Source organism: Amphiura filiformis, chromosome 10 (assembly GCF_039555335.1).
Source record: "Amphiura filiformis chromosome 10, Afil_fr2py, whole genome shotgun sequence".
In the NCBI taxonomy this organism is placed as follows: domain Eukaryota; kingdom Metazoa; phylum Echinodermata; class Ophiuroidea; order Amphilepidida; family Amphiuridae; genus Amphiura; species Amphiura filiformis.
The window spans coordinates 55024336-55042566 of record NC_092637.1 but is presented as its reverse complement, the minus strand read 5'-3'; the positions used below and the strand labels follow the sequence as shown (position 1 = coordinate 55042566).

Sequence of the window (18231 nt, the reverse complement as noted above, 5' to 3'; positions counted from 1 at the left end):
ATGCTGCAAAAAGATAATTGCGTTACTGGGAATTCCCCATTGAAGTAATCCCCCTGATTTAAAAATAGCAACAACAAGCAATACGAATGAATATTAATACTGACTGACTGACTGACTGACTGAATAAAAGAATAAATAATAGATAAATAATCTATTAATTAATTAAATTTATTTATTTATTTATTTATTTATTTATTTATTTATTTATTTATTTATTTATTTATTTATTTATTTATTTATTCATTCATTATTTATTCATTATTTCATTCATTCATTATTTATTTATTAATTTGAGTTTTTTTATTCATTCTATTATTTGTTCCTTTTATTCTATATTTTACATTAATTTCTTTTGATTGATTAATGAATGAATGAATGATAAATAAATAAATGAATAAATAAATAATGAACGAATGAATGAATAAAAAGAATCAAATAATAGATAAATAATATATTAATTAATTAATTAAAATTAATTAATTAATTAATTAATTTATTTATTTATTTATTTATTTATTTATTTATTTATTTATTTATTTATTTATTTATTTATTTATTTATTTATTTATCATTCATTTATTAATCAATCAAATTAATTAATTAATTAATCTATTCATTCATTCATTATATTATAATATATTAATTAATTAATTAAAATTAATTAATTTATTAATTTATTTATTTATTTATTAATTTATTTATTTATTTATTTATTTATTTATTTATTTATTTATTTATTTATTTATTTATCATTCATTCATTCATTAATCAATCAAAGAAATGAATGTAAAGATAGAATAAAGGAACAAATAATAGAATGAATAAAAAAACTCAAATAAATCAATTAAATTAATTAATAAATACAGAAAGGATTGAATTATGATAAATAAATAAATAAATAAATAAATAAATAAATAAATAAATAAATAAATAAATAAATAAATAAATAACAATAATAAATAAATAAATAAATAAATAAATAAATAACAACATTTGACATAAATAAATAAATAAAATTGTTGAGAATCTTATTTTACTTCAATTGGGGTACCATCTTTACCAAGCAAAGAAATAACACTAACGGAAACGACCATAACTTTTTATTTTTGATAACTCACTTTCCTACCACCCTGTACACCGTTACCATAAACAGGGAGTCGGCTGACCTTTGATCTTTAATGTAGGCCAGACGCTTGCCATGTGTCACACACAGTCGACCAATCACAGAGCAAGTTATATAACTGTCTACATGAAACACTTCCTAAATGTTCAGAATCACTATCCATGATTGGTCAATTTTTATTCACGCATGCGTAAAAATAATACCAACACGTTTTGTGAGAAGTGGGAGTGTTCCCCAAGCATGTTCACGATCAATAAAAATGATCAGAATTAGGAAACGGAAGATTATTTCGATCTACAATTGATCACAACAGCTTGGATAACTGTCCAGGAATATTTTTAGTTCTAAACATTTGTAAATTTATTTGATGGTATAGGCGGATATGCCAGCTTTCGGAGCAAGCGTTACTCAAACTCATAGACGTACCAAAAGCAATGGAGCTGTCTCAGATCACATAGACCCACACGACGTAAGACTTACTTTTTAGCCTGGAATTTTGTGTTCAAATATAATGTTATCAATCATGGTTGTTATGCACGTACACACAAGTGAGCTCATGGATTCGATAAGCATGATAAGCTTACGTTCTATACTATGGTCATTTCACAATCACAATTCTTCATTTCTTGTTCATGAGATCAGCATGTCCAAATGATCATGTCATGATGTCAGACAATGCAGAAATGTTTCATTTGGCAAAACAGGATAATGTTTTTTATTCAAAAAAATTAGTTCTGTATTTTTCTGGAATAAGGTTACTACATACTAGCATGCTAGGTGTATTGCACTATAATTTTGGCGAGATGATTGGCTGCTGAGGTGACTGATCAATGCAGAGTGGAAATTAATTACCGGTACCGGTAATTAATTTCGTGCCAACTGGCGTAAGCATTGTTAGCTCTGGATTTGCGACATCACGGTAGTACGCGCAGTACGCACTTGTCAAAGGTTTACTGCAATTTTTTTTTTTTCGTGATCCACAGCCTCATCCCCCACTTTTCTCAAAAAAGTTGAGATTTTTATATCACTGGAAACCTCTGGCTACATAATGTTTATGTACAAAATATTTCTTGCAGATTAATTCGTTTTGCAAAGATATCGTGAAATTTGAATTTCGTTCTGGTGCACCAGAACGAAATTACAACACATTGTCTATGCCTGGACCAGTGTAATACACATAATCATGCATAACTCGCAAACGCAAAATCGGAATCAACTGAAATTTGGAGAATAGGCTTTTTTTTCGTGGATATGTACTGAAAAATGTCATAAAAAGAGGATGCTAGGATCACAAAATACTCCTTCTTTAAAGCTGCCGATTGCTAAGGTGCACCGTTGGAGCTTAACTTATAAATGGTCATGTTTTTTAAACTGGGACCCTAAAAAAGGTGCCAGTGCTGTCACATTTTGCTAAATCATTTTGTCTTCTTATTCCTATATTTTTGCTAAAATTCATCATGAACAAATGGTTTTGGTCTTATTTTGAAGATAAATTATTAATCTAATGAAAAATAACAAATATAATTAAACAAATGTATTAATTAATTACAACAGCTTAATTAAGTTAATTCGTCGCCAGAGTGCTACACTATCGTAAGTGACATTTTTGGCGAAAATGAGATTTTGACGAATTATGGAAGGCCATATAAAAACGCACATTTTAAACCTGGTTCTAAGTTTCAAAATTGCTTAATTATTTTTTAATTAATAAAATAAAATATCGTAAGTGCAATGCAATTTTAATTAATGCATGCAAGACTATCGTATGTGCCACTTACGATAGTCTTGCACGCTAATCTGGTTTTTCATTTGCTGCAAGACCGTTCAGGTTTGGCAACCTAGCAGGAGGACAGTCTTTAGAGGGCCTGTAGAAATCCCTAATTATTCAAAATGAAACGGGCTATTAAATCCCAGAGAACTGCCAAGTTAAACCTGGCCTGAAATACGCAGTACCTTCAAAATCCTTATCCTGCATCCGTTTCAAGCATGTATATACATCATCCATAAGACATCCATTTATTTTGCAGAAATCATGCTCGGAATCTATAGCCTGATATTAAAAACACCTGTACAACATTGTACGTATGACTTCATTTCTTCATTTTAACCCCATGAGAACTACCTGCCGATTGGCCAAAAAGAAGCTTTCATTATTGATTGGACCCAAGCCTTGAAATAAGCAGACTGGAATCAGGAGCAATTTGTTTTGAACATTGCTCCTGGTTCACTGGGATTTTACAAGAACCAGGAGCAATTTCTGAAGAAACAGGAGCAATTTTCAATATTAAATCCCTTTCTGCATATACAATACAGCATACCAGCACGATTGCATCAAGTGCAAAACTGTAACCAGGAGCAATTTATTTTAGAAAATTGCTCCTGGTTCATGTGAATTTTACAAGGACCAGGAGCAATTGATGGCTTTACCGAGGGTAAATTTGCACCCCACGCCCGCTTATTTCAAGGCTTGATTGGACCAATCAGCAACATTGTTAGAATAATTTCACCACGCAAAAAGATTGGTGTGAATTATTTGCAAAGCTTCATTCTGATTGGTGATTAAAGTGAAGATGTCACGTAATTGACCAATCAGAGGCAATGTTAGATCGGCAGGTAGTGCTCAGGGGGTTAACAAAGTTTGTTATGAGGTCATGTGTCTTATGGTGGGACCCCAAAATACCTGGTGCCGTTACATTTTTCTCTCCTCTTTCTGAAATAACTTGTTGTCACAAAGCTATTCTTGGTCCAATTGCATCAAATTTGGGCTCATTATACAGCTTGATTATTCTAATTTTCAAATATGTTTCACAATTTGGAATTCAAATTTGTTTAATTAGTGAAAAATATTAAAATGTTAACGAATATTTATCCTGGTGGATAAGTGGTAGAGGATAAGTGGTAGAGGAGTATGTACAATCTCTATGGCAAATGCTTTGAAGACATGATATCTTTTTGAATTTTAAATTATATTGTCAAATTGTGTGCTATACATGCAAATCATACCTCAAATGAAAGCTTGTTCATTCATTATTCATATTCAGCTATTAATTTTATCAAATCGTGTTTACAAGTATTCACTGAGAACCGCAAGTCACAAGAACCACAATTTTTTCCTATTCACTTACACACAAATGCCAAAATTTTCAGTTACAACATGCGTTTTGGCTTTCAATTGTTGTATCTTGAGAATTAAACCCCAAGATAGGAAAAGTATACATTTTTGGAAAGCATATTACCCCAGGAATCTAAATATGCAGTTAAAATAAATGTAGGATACACTCTAAAGAAAATATTTTCAAAAATGTAATCAACATTTGGTGCATGCATTTACATAAATTTTCGCACCCTGTATCACCACTTTGGTCCACCATAACATAGCAAAAGTATATATTTTATTAAAGCTCATAGTGTGGCCTGTCACAAAATTAGATTTCATTTGAGGTATTCCATATCAGTAGCAAGTGCAATAAATTATCAATTTACTAGTAAAATTAAACTTTTTCATGATATCACCCTATATATTTTCGTACACCCTGTATACCAACTTCAAATTTGCATAGTTGGATTCCTTGGAACATAAGCTTTCCAAAAATGTATAGTTTTGCTGGTGTGAGATGTATAGTTTTAGATATGTATCAATTTTAAGAGAAAAGGAAGACAAATGATCAAAATCAGAGCTTGTAACGCAAATGTGCCCCACCATAAGACACATGACCATGAATGTGAAGCATCAGTAGACTAAAATAAAATTTTCAAGCATGTGTCTCTGCCTCATCCTGTTTTGGGATGGTAGAAGGTCTGTTTTGTATGATGATACTAATAATTTACTATACGTGTGTACATACATGTAATCAGTGTTGATAGATCCATCTCGTCAAATGAGAAATCGGGCCAATCTGATTTAAATCTCCCTTGAATCGGGATCAGTAGCCAATCTGATCTCCGAAACCCTCAGTTAAATCTGCAACCCACACAATGTATTCATTCCATGTCTTTTTAGAACTTTTTGTTTTAATTTAAGCTTTAGTTAAGGGGGTACTACACCCCTCGATAAATTTGTGTCTATTTTTGCATTTTTCTCAAAATCTAATAACACAGTGGTAACAAAAGTTATGTATATTATAGGGGCAAGTAATCCAATTACTACACTGGAATTTCAGTGACCCAAGACAAGCGGTTTGTTATTTATATTTACGCTAGGTCAATTTTGTGATCGAAGATCTGCAGTGCCAATAATCTTGGGCTGGATTGGCCAACACTAAATGTACTTGGAAATGTGCTAGTTACTTTCTGCAATCTGCATGTGCACATGTACCCCACTAACAATGTTTGGGACTAGTGTATAGTACATTCATACAATGTAGCACTCATGATTTAGATTGCGCACAAAAAGTATCCGTACACTAATAAAACAAACAATTTTCAATTCAATCTCAATATTTTAAAGACGCTTTAACAAGGGGTGCAGAATGTTGATGGGGGATCCATACCTTTTTCAGGATATGAAATTCAGATAAATTGTCGAATCATTCCGATCGATTTTTATTATCAAAAAGAATTTGTTTATCAATGGGGAGACAGCAATAAAAGCCGTAGCGTGCTGAGAAATCACTCTCTCTCACTCACGCTCTAGGTGAATCAATGAGTTGTTTGGTTGTTTATTGAAATCCCACCGCTGCCACCATTTCTAACGTGGCTGAAACGGCAGGCTAACTATATTAAACTGGTCTAGAAACAATGTCTATTTGGTTTGGTAGCGATTTATTATTTATCTTTATCCTCCATACGACATCAAAATACAAAGTCATCAAATCATAAAATGAAAGAACGAACTCATGCACGCTGGTTCGCCTACATGTAGAACGTGAGTGAGAGACAGTGATTTCTCAGCACGCTACTGCTTTTATTGCCGTCTACACATTGATAAAGAAATTCCTTTTGATAATAAAAATCAATCGGAATGATTCAGCAATTTATCTGAATTTCTCAAACAAGAATATCCGGAAAAAGGTATGGATCCCCCATCAACATTCTGCACTGTTATACGCTCAACTTGAATCACCAATTTAAAATCAATCGATGGATAATTTTGTTCTGAGTATTTTATGCCTCATTTGGCAAGATTTCCCCATGATGCAACTTTATTTCCCCAAGTTGGCAAGTAAATACCAATTTGAAGGGAAAGAGAACAAATATTTCCTCCTTCAGGGTGATATTCCCACCGGCTATTCTAACGAGTACAGTGTGACAGATCAACACTCACTCACTGCGCTCTTAGTGTGTTTTGAACAAAAAGTGACTTTTAAGAAAGATGCTCTCTTTTTTGTGTCAAATTGGTATAATTTGGGGAAAATGAAGTTGCATTGTGCTGAATGAGATATCAAAATATGCAGAAAAAAATGCTGTCTATTGACGACTGGTACTTTGTTTGGTAATTTAGTGTCTTTTAAAATGCTTTTGTACGCCACAAAGTGTAAGGATACTTTTTGTGCGCAGTATGTAATACCAGGTGTTAACATTTGTTCTAAAGGCCTGTATTATTTGTGTTTTTCTGTGAAGCTTTAATGCTCTGCATGCTAGCCATGCGCTTCAACTGAAAAAGTTCAAGTTTTGAAATATTTTCTCAAAATATCAAGAGCTATCTTAAGAACTACTGAACCAATACTAGGCTTGTTTGTACTCATTTTAATGCATTTTTCATGACGATTCCAAATATGGTCATGAAAATTTACATTTCTGAAATTTTTGAATTTAAAAAAAAAAAAATTGAAACAAGTCGTCTGCAGTCGACACCCGCGTGAAGAGAGTTAAATACAGACATTGCATTATCCGTCTCAGGTGATTAACTTAGCTCAAGAATTTCCTGACGTTTTGTACCGTGCTACAGTAAAATTGCCACAGTAGCTGTGGCAATGGCAAAAATGTCAAAAAACATGCAAAAAGTTGAACTATTATAGGCCTATTCTGAGCAGTGGCCTTACCTAGAGATAGGTGTTGGAACCAAATTATGCAGAAATTAATTAAATGCACATAAATTACTTTTTGAATGATGATAAGGCCTTTAAAAATATTAATATTGAAAAAGGATGGTACTGGGTACTAACAGTGATGCTAATTGCTAAATAGTTCTACTACTTGGGTGTTTTGGTGCTATAGAAAAATTATTAAATTCGTGAACATCGTGGAACATTCAACTACGCTTGTTACTCCGCGACTAATCATGCTATATACACAAGTGTACAGCGCTACTCTATATTAGCGAGGTTATCTGCGTACAACAGCTTACTACGCACAGCCACGCAAAGAGTATGTTCCACGATGTACACAAATTGAATAATTTTTCTATAGCAATTAATTTCTTGTTTTTATCATAATGTGTCCATGTATAGGCCTATTATTCATAGTTATTGTATTTGGCGTTCACCCGATAAAGGTGGCGGAGGGAAACATGTGATTCTTGGTTTCCATGACTCCTTTTCTTAGATCAAATATTTTGAAATAAGAAGTACAATGTACACTGCAGGTTTTTTTTAAACGTGGGAGGAAATATAAAGGAATAAACCTGAAAAAACATGGCACTTGCCATCCCACTCGCCTCAATTGCAAATTTAGTTTGCTCAATAGTATTGTAATTTGCAATTTCAAGTTTCTATGACTTTTTAACATTTAAAAATAAATTTGCATGTTTGCCCAAAAATGAATAGCCCAAGCAAAAATTCTGTCTGAACAAGCGTTGTTAGTGTGATGCACATTACGGTATGTAGATTCCAAAACCACTGAATCATGAGCGATCTAAATAACTTGGAAAAGAATGTTTAGGTCATGACCTCATGATGTGAGGTACATAGAGCTACAGTATGATCATGTGAGAATCCAGAGATGAGAAAACATCCTGTGTTACAATCCCATCACACTCTGTAAACCCAGATCAGGGCAAATATTTAGGCCTACTGCTCTCTAGAGGGACCTCGGATAAGTACAAGAATGATCTTTTCCAGGGCTGTTGCAGTGGTGTGTAGTCACTTTTTCAGAGGGTGGGCTAAGAGTGGCAAACAAAATTAAAGTTTCTATGAGGGAAAACTTTGACGAAAAGGGTAAAAAATGAGCTAAAAAGTATGACAAAGGCTAAAAATCTTACAGGGCAGCCAGCATCCCTAAGGGGTGTAAGTCTTCGCACAGTAGGGCAGCTTCCCCCCTTTGCCCCTGGCTACTCCACTGGGCTGTTGGGATTGCCATTGATTTGCAGGGAAGCTCAAGGGTGACACTAACCTGTGCTTGGGGTTGTGGATTCCCACAAATTTAACTTCTCATATATGTGTCGTAGTACATGGACCCCTTCCTAGACCCCAAGTTTTAGAAGCTAGTGCTGCTGGTGATTTGTCAAACCCCCGGATCAAACCATGTCTTAAATTTAATTAAAATTCAGATTTGTATATTTTTGGAACTAGCTTACATGTAGATGATGCGAGTGAAGCGGACAGTTGAAGCAATCTTACGCAAATGAAGCTGTCGAAATTGGAATGGTACTCCCAGCATAAAGCACTTTAGAGGGATGAGGCTGGACATGTTCTAGACAAGTTGACCTCAATGTTTATCAAAAAAGGCAAGGGACTGGTATATCGATATATAGATATGCTTGAGCGAACTGCATACAACCACTACACTGTTCATTAGCCTTGTGATGTGGCAGGAGTTTTAAGGGGTACTACACCCCTGGCCAACGTTGTGCCTATTTTTGCATTTTTCTCAAAAATTATAGCACATTGGTGACAAGTAAGATATGTATATGGGCAAGGACTGCAACTACTGTACTGAAAATTCACCAACTCAAAGCAAATAGTTATTGATTTATTGATCAAATATTGGTTTTCCCTCATTTTTGACTGTAACTCCACAACTATTGTCTGTGCTGAAATAAAATTTCCAGTACAGTAGTTGTAGTCCTTGCCCCTATAATATACATACCTTACTTGTCCCCAATGCGCTGTAATTTTTGAGAAAAATGCACAAATAGGCACAAAATTGGGCAGGGGTGTAGTACCCCCTTAAAGGCACGTACAGGCCTTGAACAAAATATGACGCGTCTGCATACTGCCAGGCAGGGAACAGCACTAGGGAATTGTGCTGATGTGTGATTGTGTGCCCATACTGCCATGCAATGACATTACAAGTCAACTAGGATCCACAACATGCTCATCTATCAGGGCACAGTTCTTTAACCCCAATACATTTGTAAATTCATTGAATGACCTCAGAAAATTTGGGTACAAAAACTGCAACTTGAGATCAAATTTTGCACCATGATTTGTTTAATTGAGGTTATTGTACTGATTCCGTTGGGATGAGGCCACTATCATGGTCCACAGTGATACATTTGATTTTAATAATTTATTAAATTCCGTTATTTATACCTTCACAGGCTGCATTTCGAAAATACTCCCTCAATAACTTAGTCACGATGGATACAACGAATCTCAGCACCCTATCCGCCAATGGCGATGCGATCATTGAAAAACGGAAGCATAAGGTTTGCATTGCGACGTGCAACCGTGCCGACTATTCCAAGTTGGGCCCTATCATGATAGCTATTGAAAAGGATCCTGACATGATTCTGCAGACCATTGTGCTAGGGTGTCATCTTATTGATGATTATGGGTAAGTATGGTGGGGTGATGAAAGGGGGGATTAGTGGAGGGATGCGGTGGGGGGGTTCAAAAGGATCCCGACATGATTATACAGACCATTGTGCTAGGGTGTCATCTTATTGATGATTACGGGTAAGTATGGTGGGGTGATGAAAGGGGGGATTAGTGGAGGGATGCGGGGGGGGGGGGGTGAAAAGGATCCCGACATGATTATACAGACCATTGTGCTAGGGTGTCATCTTATTGATGATTACGGGTAAGTATGGTGGGGTGATGAAAGGGGGATTAGTGGAGGGATGCGGGGGGGTTGAAAAGGATCCCGACATGATTATACAGACCATTGTGCTAGGATGTCATCTTATTGATGATTACAGGTAAGTCAGGTGGGGTGATGGATGGGGGGATTGGGTGGGGGATGTGTGGGGAGGGGGTTGTGTGGCACAAAATTTATGTGAATAAGGAAGTTTGATACATGTAATTCAGAACAGAGTGCATTATAAGCATCACTTGTACGAAATGGATGATTAACATGACTGACGTTTCGAAAAAGGCTGACATGTCAACAAAATGACTGTTTTTGTTTACATTTCTTAGCAAATTGCACGGAAAAACTCAATTGAAATTGCGCGAGGAAAGGAAAATTTCGCCGCGAAAATTGTTGGACCCTGCTGATGGGCATGTATGTCTATTTTAAAAAGTGAATTACACACAAAAGGCAGGGTAAGAAGTTGTGAATTAATTCTCACTAAGATTCTGGAAAACTGTTGGTGTGAAGCAATATTACTTATTATGTACAGTCAGAGAAATTGCAAGTTCTCATCAGTGAAAGTTTTAATGTAATATGCCATATTTTTTTCCACAACAGATCTACGTATCGTTTAATAGAACAGGATGGTCTGAATATTGATAGTCGCCTTCACACCATAGTGCGAGGAGAAGACGAAGCCGCCATGGTTGAATCCATTGGCCTCGCTATGGTCAAACTACCAGACGTGCTCCTAAGACTTCAGCCGGACATCCTTGTCGTGCACGGCGACCGATTTGATGCGCTGTCATTAGCCGCAACGGCGGCTCTCATGAACATTCGCATCTTGCACATAGAAGGTGGTGAAGTCAGCGGAACTATCGACGATAGCATTCGTCACGCCATAACGAAACTGTCTCATTATCACATCTGCTGTACTGAGCGCGCTCATAGCCGACTGCTCGCTATGTGCGAGGATAACGAAAGAATAATGCTGGCTGGTTGTACTTCTTATGACATGTTGTTGACGGCCAAAGTCCGGGATTGTGACGATCTGATTCATAAGTGGGTCGGGCCGGAAGCAGAGAAACAGGACTACATCATTGCCTTGCAACATCCGGTCACAACGAATATCAAACACTCTATCACGATGTTTGGTCTTATGTTGGATGCCTTGCTCACATTTGACAAGAAGGTTGTGATCTTGTTCCCAAACATTGATGCTGGTAAGTTTAGGGTTGGGTGTGGGGGAGGGGCATGTGTGGTCTGCTAATGTTGTGGGGGTGGGGGTGTGTGTGTAAGGTGGGGTGTGTGGGGGTGCAAGTGGGAATTGGCCAAGTGCGAATTGGATCAACTGGTATTTGAGCCAAATGGGATTAAAACCAAATGGGAATTGGACCAGTTGGAAATTGGATCAATTGGACTAAATCATATTAGACCAAGTGCCTATTAGGCCAAATGGGAATTGATCTCTTGATTTAAGTGGTAATGGACCAAATGGGACTAGACCAAATGAGAATTTGACCAAACGGCATTAGACCAAGTGGACATCATGGTACACCATTCTAGGGAACTGTTCATCTACCATAAATTGATTTTTTGTCAACCACAGGTAGCAAAGAAATGACCCGCATCATGCGTCTGAAAGGTATCGAACACCACCCCAATTTCCGCCCCGCCAAACACATTCCATTTGAGGAGTTCATCATACTGGTAGCCAATGCCGGGTGCATGATAGGGAACAGCAGTGCCGGAGTGAGGGAGGCCGGGGCTTTCGGGACACCGGTGGTCAACTTGGGATCAAGACAGACGGGACGTGAAACTGGTGAGTTTAAACTTTGGTTTAAGTGGGGCATGTGCGGCGGGGACTCCGAAAAACTACCAGACTTTTAAAAAACAAATTTGACGATACACATAACCTGAAAAGTAATAAAAATTGTGACTCTTTCAAGAACATTTCAGACGATATGTCATGACTCATGATTGTGTGCCAACCAGTGGCATATAATACAAGAGGGGGGGTGCAAAGGGACAGCCCCCCTTTCAAAAACATTTCAGATGACATATCATGATTGTGTGCCAACCAATGGCGATTCAAGGGGGAGCAGCTCCCGAGATATTGCACCCCTCTTTCCCACTTTTTGTACTTTGTAGCCCACTTTTGACCATTTTCACAAAGTTTTCCCCCTTAAAGGTTGGCTTAACCCCTATCCCCTTTTTGCCCACCCTCTGAAAAAGTGCTGGCTACGCCACTGGTGCCAACTTTGTTTTCCTACCTGGACAGCTTCAAAACTGATAGTGTGTTATTTGCCGTTTGTGATCCCCAGGTGAGAATGTGCTTCACTGCCGAGAGGCGGACACAACTCAGAAGATTCTACACTCGCTGGAGATCCAGTACCAAAAACAATTCCCACCGTAAGTTTGATGTTCTGTTACATTTGACCAGGAAGGGTGGGGGATAAGTTCAGGGGTTCTCCAAATCCGCTAAAAAAAAAAAGAAAAAATTTAAAAGAAAAAAAAAATTTGATATATTCTTTTTTACAGATATCCAATCCAATATCGTAAATATCAGGCCGATACGATATCCAATCCGATTATCGGTTGAGCCCTACTACTTACATACTGTACACCATCAAAATTTAGAATCTTTTGACCATGTTAACATGGATTTTATGAAGAAAACATTTATGGTTTGAAAAAGATTTTTTTTCAACACCTTTATGACTATTTTTGGTCATGTATACAGTAAATTTGTATTTGCCAACATCAACCTCATCCACTGGCATTGAGACACATAAGGCCTAAAAAAATGTTTGATTGGCATAACATAAAAAAAAATTAGGGTAGGTCGGTCAGCAAATTATTTTTTTATTACTTTTTTTTTAATAAACACACATTTTAAGCTGTAATTTGCGTATGAAAAAGGCCTTGGAATTTTTTTTATTTTCTTGCAAAAATAAGAAAAAAAGTCTAGGTTTGGGCCTGTTTTTAGGGTCGGTCGGGTTGCACCAATCAACAATTTTTTTAGGCCTAATGGTGCTCGTCACCATCTGTCTAATTTACATCAAAGTACAGAAACTGTGGTCATAGCATGTGGTGGCAATTGATTGATATGTAATCAAGCAGACGTGGTATTACAAAGCAAATTGCCTTCACATTGTGAAATTTACATGGAATAATGAGTTTTCCGCCATACAGGTTTTGGCAGTGAAGTTATCCCGCCCTTCCCAGAATCCTTTGCAACATGATGTATCACCTCATTACAGGTTTTCATGTTGAGTATAGATTGGTGACGTGGTATTACAAAGCAAATTGCCTTCACATTGTGAAATTTACATGGAATAATGAGTTTTCCGCCATACAGGTTTTGGCAGAGAAGTTATCCCGCCCTTCCCAGAATCCTTTGCAACATGATGTATCACCTCATTACAGGTTTTCATGTTGAGTATAGACTGGCTAATTGAGGGTATAGTCAAGTTATAAACATTGTTTGCAAGATCTCGATGTGCTCTGCTCATTCAGGTACTTTTTGTCACTATCAACCCATCACTAGGATCCATGACATGCTCATCTATCAGGGCACAGTTATTTAACCCCAATACATTAACACATTCATTGAATGACCTTTGAAAAGTTTGGTTCAAAAACTCATACTCTGCAACTTGTGGTCAAATTTTGCACTATGATTGTTTAATTGAGGTTATTGAACTATGACATTGGGATGAGGCCATTGTGGTCCATAGTGCATGTTGCACTAGTAAATCAGTATCAGAAAACTGAAATGCAAGAAATGCATGCAAGTGTAAGATTTTAGTAGGGAATTCACCTTAAAAGTGGTGAAATATGTTTAAGAAGCAAATTGGAAAACAATTCTGGATCAGTAAGGGAACAAACCAAAAGATCGATTGAATGGGGGGAATGAAAAATTTAAAACTCCTATTAAAAGTAAACCTGATTTGCTGAATTTAGGTTGCGTTGGTGGAGGCACGACCCAGTTTTTCAGGCCTTATCAAGAGGAAAGTAAATACTTCACATAGAGACAGATGGTACCATGCACATCAATTGAGTTTTAGTTAATTTGCATTTGCGTAGTTAAACATTTGCAAATGTTTTATTTTTGTAGGAGCTATATAGGGCAAAAAAAATTATGTTTGGTCGCCCTCAGCGACTGACTGAGAGAATTAGAAATCTTGGGTCGGGTTTTTTTTTTTTTTTAAATCACCTTTTTAAAATTTGAACAGTTTCATAGACATTTCATTTTGTTATTCACTCATATTTGATTTAACACGAAGAAGTATTTCCTTTTAAATTCAGTCCAAAAATGCACAATTGTTTTACCATAAAATGATCGAGCATTTGTCAATACTAGCATTTTCAAAATGGACGAGAAATGTAGGAAGAGCCCACAAAAAAAGGGGATCAATCTACTGACCCTCCACATTTTTGTCTTGGAAGGGCAACCAAACAATTTATTTTTTTGGCCTAGGCTGTTGTAGTAAAAGCAACAAAGTCATATTTGGTCATTTTCACAGTAAAGGGTGTCACTTTTGATTTTTAGGGTCAAAATTTGACGCAAATTTTTTAAAGGGCAACCAAACAATTTATTTTGTTTGTTTGAGTTCGGCAACAAAGTCATGTTTTTGTCAGATACTAGCAGTGTGTCCCTATTCTAAACATATGGAAGAGGAATAAGGAATTTGTTTTCATCAATTCATTTGTGTAGTTTCAGATGTGTTCAAATAACTCATATTTTGAAAACGCTTCCCACACACAGCCTACATGGAGGGGATTTCCCTTCCATGTATACATCCGAAATGCCATGCACCATGGCATGAGAATGGTAAAATTATTTAAGTATCGGGTGAATTTTAGACCCGGGGGGGGGGGGGACTCAAGTTTGGTTTTGGTAGGGACGTGCCGCTGAGATTTTGGAAGAGGACCCATAAATATACCCATTTTTCAAGAAATTTGGACCCATTTATACACCAAAAGTTTTTACAAATTTTCCCAAAATTATGGGAAAATTTTGAAAATTTTGGCTAGATTAAGGAAAAATTGGGCTGTTTTCCGAAAAAATGGAGAAAAGTTTTGAAAAAAGGACCCATTCATATACCAAAATAGGCTTTGAAAAAGGGGTCATTGATATACCAGAAGGCCGCAAATGCTACCCATGTTTATGCACGTCCCTCAGTATGGTCATTTGTACTGAGTACTTCCGGATTTTAGAACTGCATATATGATGAATTATCTTTGATTTGGTTATGAAAGTAACTGTAGTGTGTGTTTTCCGCTCAGTGCCCGCATATCCTAGTTGTTCATCATCATCCTACATGCAACTCCCGATATTAGCTCAAAAGAATTTTTTTTTAAAGAAAATACTCATTGTATGCAGGAAACAAATAAATTCATAAGGATAAAATAGAAAAGTGATTGCAGGTTACTACAACATGCCGCAAAATATTTCATTTTGGACACATACTCTATCATGTTGGCTGTTTAATACTAGGCTACATGTATTACTCATTGGATATTGATTGATCTATATCTAAAGAAATTGCTCAACTGCCCTGGTCAACTGCCACTGAATAATTGTACTCCAATCAATTACGTAGTCACTAGAGGTCAAATGTCCTCGCATGAAGTGCAAAATGGAACTTTGCAATAATGCTTCTATATCACAGGGATGAGGTGTGAAATCCATATTATATAACCACATGTTGCACATCCTCTATACACAATATACACCCAGGGTTGCCAAACCCGTGATTTGATAGCCCAATTGGGCGACTTTTAAAGATTTTTCCCGCGACTTTTGACTATTTCCTGCCCCATAGAAACCAATGGTTAAGAAAAAAATTGGGAGACTTTTCAACATTGGCTCCCGCGACTTCCGATAGCTTCCTGCCTCATAGAAGCCAATGGTAAAGAGAAAAATTGGGCAACTTTTCGATTATTTGACCCGCGATTCGGGCTGAAATCTTTTGGCAACCCTGTATACACCTTGTTTCAGTGTTGCCAAGTCCGCCATATGGTAGCCCAATTGTGTGACTTTTGACCGTTGCCCCATTTCCCTGTATTTCCCATAGAACCCAATGGGTGGGGGAAAAGTCAAATTGTATCCTTATTTATCACTTTCGGAATGAGCACACCTCAGAAATACATACAATTACAGTTAATTTTATGTAAAAAACTAATTTTTATCTTTGATGATTTCTTAGATTTTCTGATGCAAATCGCTGATGTCGTGCCAGTAATTGTTGAATTAGTCTTCCATGTAAATAATAACAATGATGAAAACTGCTGATAAATAAAATTTAATAATAAGAAACTTAATAATAAATGGTAAGATAATAAATGAATTTAATAATAATGATAATAAATATAAACAATTAATTTAACATTTTAATAAAACTTTCACAACATTATAAAAACCTGAAAGGTTAAACTTGTGTTTGTTCATATTTTGAAATAGGGCGTGAGATTTTGAGACTTAATTACAGGACATACAGTTAATGTGGATATACCGGATAAGTAAATACACTATAATTTACACAATAATTTACACAATGCATACAATCAATTCTCTATGGCTTACTTGAAGTGTGTTTCCTGTATGTGCATAGCCTGAAAACAAAAATGCGACTGTGTTTTTGATTGCTTTATTAATTATTTTTATTTTTACGAGTCGGGATTTGTTGTTTAAAACATAATGCTTGTAAAGAAAATGTATGAGGAAAAAATCTTCTGAAAAACTTTGTCATTCTTTTTTTTTTTTTTTTTTTTTTTTTTTTTTGCTTGATTGACATAATTTTTCTGTATATCTCAAAAAAAAAAATTTAAATGCAGTAAAATTGCTCCCAAAAATGAAATTGGATTTTTTTAGCCTAACAACATTGTGAATTGTTGACATTTTTTAATCAGCATGTACATTTAACAGCTGGCTTGGTCAAATGAAAGTACATTTTTAAAACAGCTGGCTTGGTTAAGGGAATTAATGTTCCCAGTACATTATCAGACTCGTTTGTGTTTTCAAAAGGAAATTGCAATGTAATTGGTAGGTCATAGTGAGCGAATTGTTATTATTAATTAATGAGTTAACAAGGAAACATATGGTTGGGTTTAATTATGGTGGCAATATTTATTTTGCCAATTGCATGCAATGTAATTAACAGGATGGATTCAGATTTTATATAATTGATCCTTTATATTATTGAATATTGCTATTATTTTTAGCAATTTATGATATGATACGATTTGCTCAGGAGGATAGATATTTTTCCCCTTCAAAATTCTGTTTTTTACACATTTGTAATAGGCCTACATGTACAAAAGATAATGAATTAAAATGACCTTGCAAAACACAATCAAAGCCTTGGTTTAGGTTCTATTAATTTTGTGACAAATCTGAGATTTAAAATAACATCTTTGGGTCCCGGGAAGCCAGCCAATCATATTGATTGATGCACGCATTCATGATTTGGTCAGCCAATGAGATTTGTTGATACAAGCAAGTCACACATTCACGATTAAGTCAGCCAATCAGATTCGTTGATATTGTTATTTTGGTGCTAGAATAAACTGACAGTGGTCTATTCCAGTTGAAATCCATACACCCCCTATGGAAGACATCAGCTTTAGTCTCCTACACAGGAGTGTAGATTTCAAATGCAGTCACCCATCTGGGTAGCCCCATTTGAAATCCACACTGTGGGAGATTAAGGTCATGTCTTCCATATGGTCACATGTCATGAATTGGTCATCTTTTGTGTAACATAATGTTAAATGATAAAAATATCACCAATTTTGATTCACTTCAACACAACTTTTAATGAATACATTTTGGACCATTATAAGTATATATTTCTGGAAAGCTTATATTACAAGGATGCCAAATCAACAAAGTATAACATCATAATACAGGGTGGGTAAGAAATATACAGGGTGGAAGATCAACAAAATTAGCATCTTTCTTGTCATGGTAAACCACATATTTTCTTTTTCTGAAAGCTATGTAGCTCAAAATAAATATGGATTCAGAAAGACATTGCATGGGCCCTTCAAACAAATTAGGAAGAAAAACTTTGGTATCTCTTGCGTTAAACATACAGGGTGGTCAAAAATTGTAAAATAATTTTAGAATTTGTATGACATTATCAATTAAAACTTTTTTCCTCCATGTCTGGCACTAAAACTAATAGCATAATTGAATTCCTCATCAA

At 35.7% G+C, this 18231-nt stretch overlaps 1 protein-coding gene across 1 annotated transcript in view; it reads left to right on the top strand.

The window, feature by feature from the left end:
• The first annotated feature begins 1334 nt into the window (after positions 1 to 1334).
• The window catches only part of LOC140163038 (bifunctional UDP-N-acetylglucosamine 2-epimerase/N-acetylmannosamine kinase-like), a 38901-nt gene continuing 22004 nt past the window's right edge, over positions 1335 to 18231 (top strand). The window contains 5 exon segments of the mRNA XM_072186379.1: positions 1335 to 1592; positions 9543 to 9778; positions 10634 to 11238; positions 11625 to 11837; positions 12340 to 12427. Coding sequence (XP_072042480.1) covers positions 1506 to 1592; positions 9543 to 9778; positions 10634 to 11238; positions 11625 to 11837; positions 12340 to 12427 — 1229 coding nt within the window. The 5' untranslated portion in view covers positions 1335 to 1505.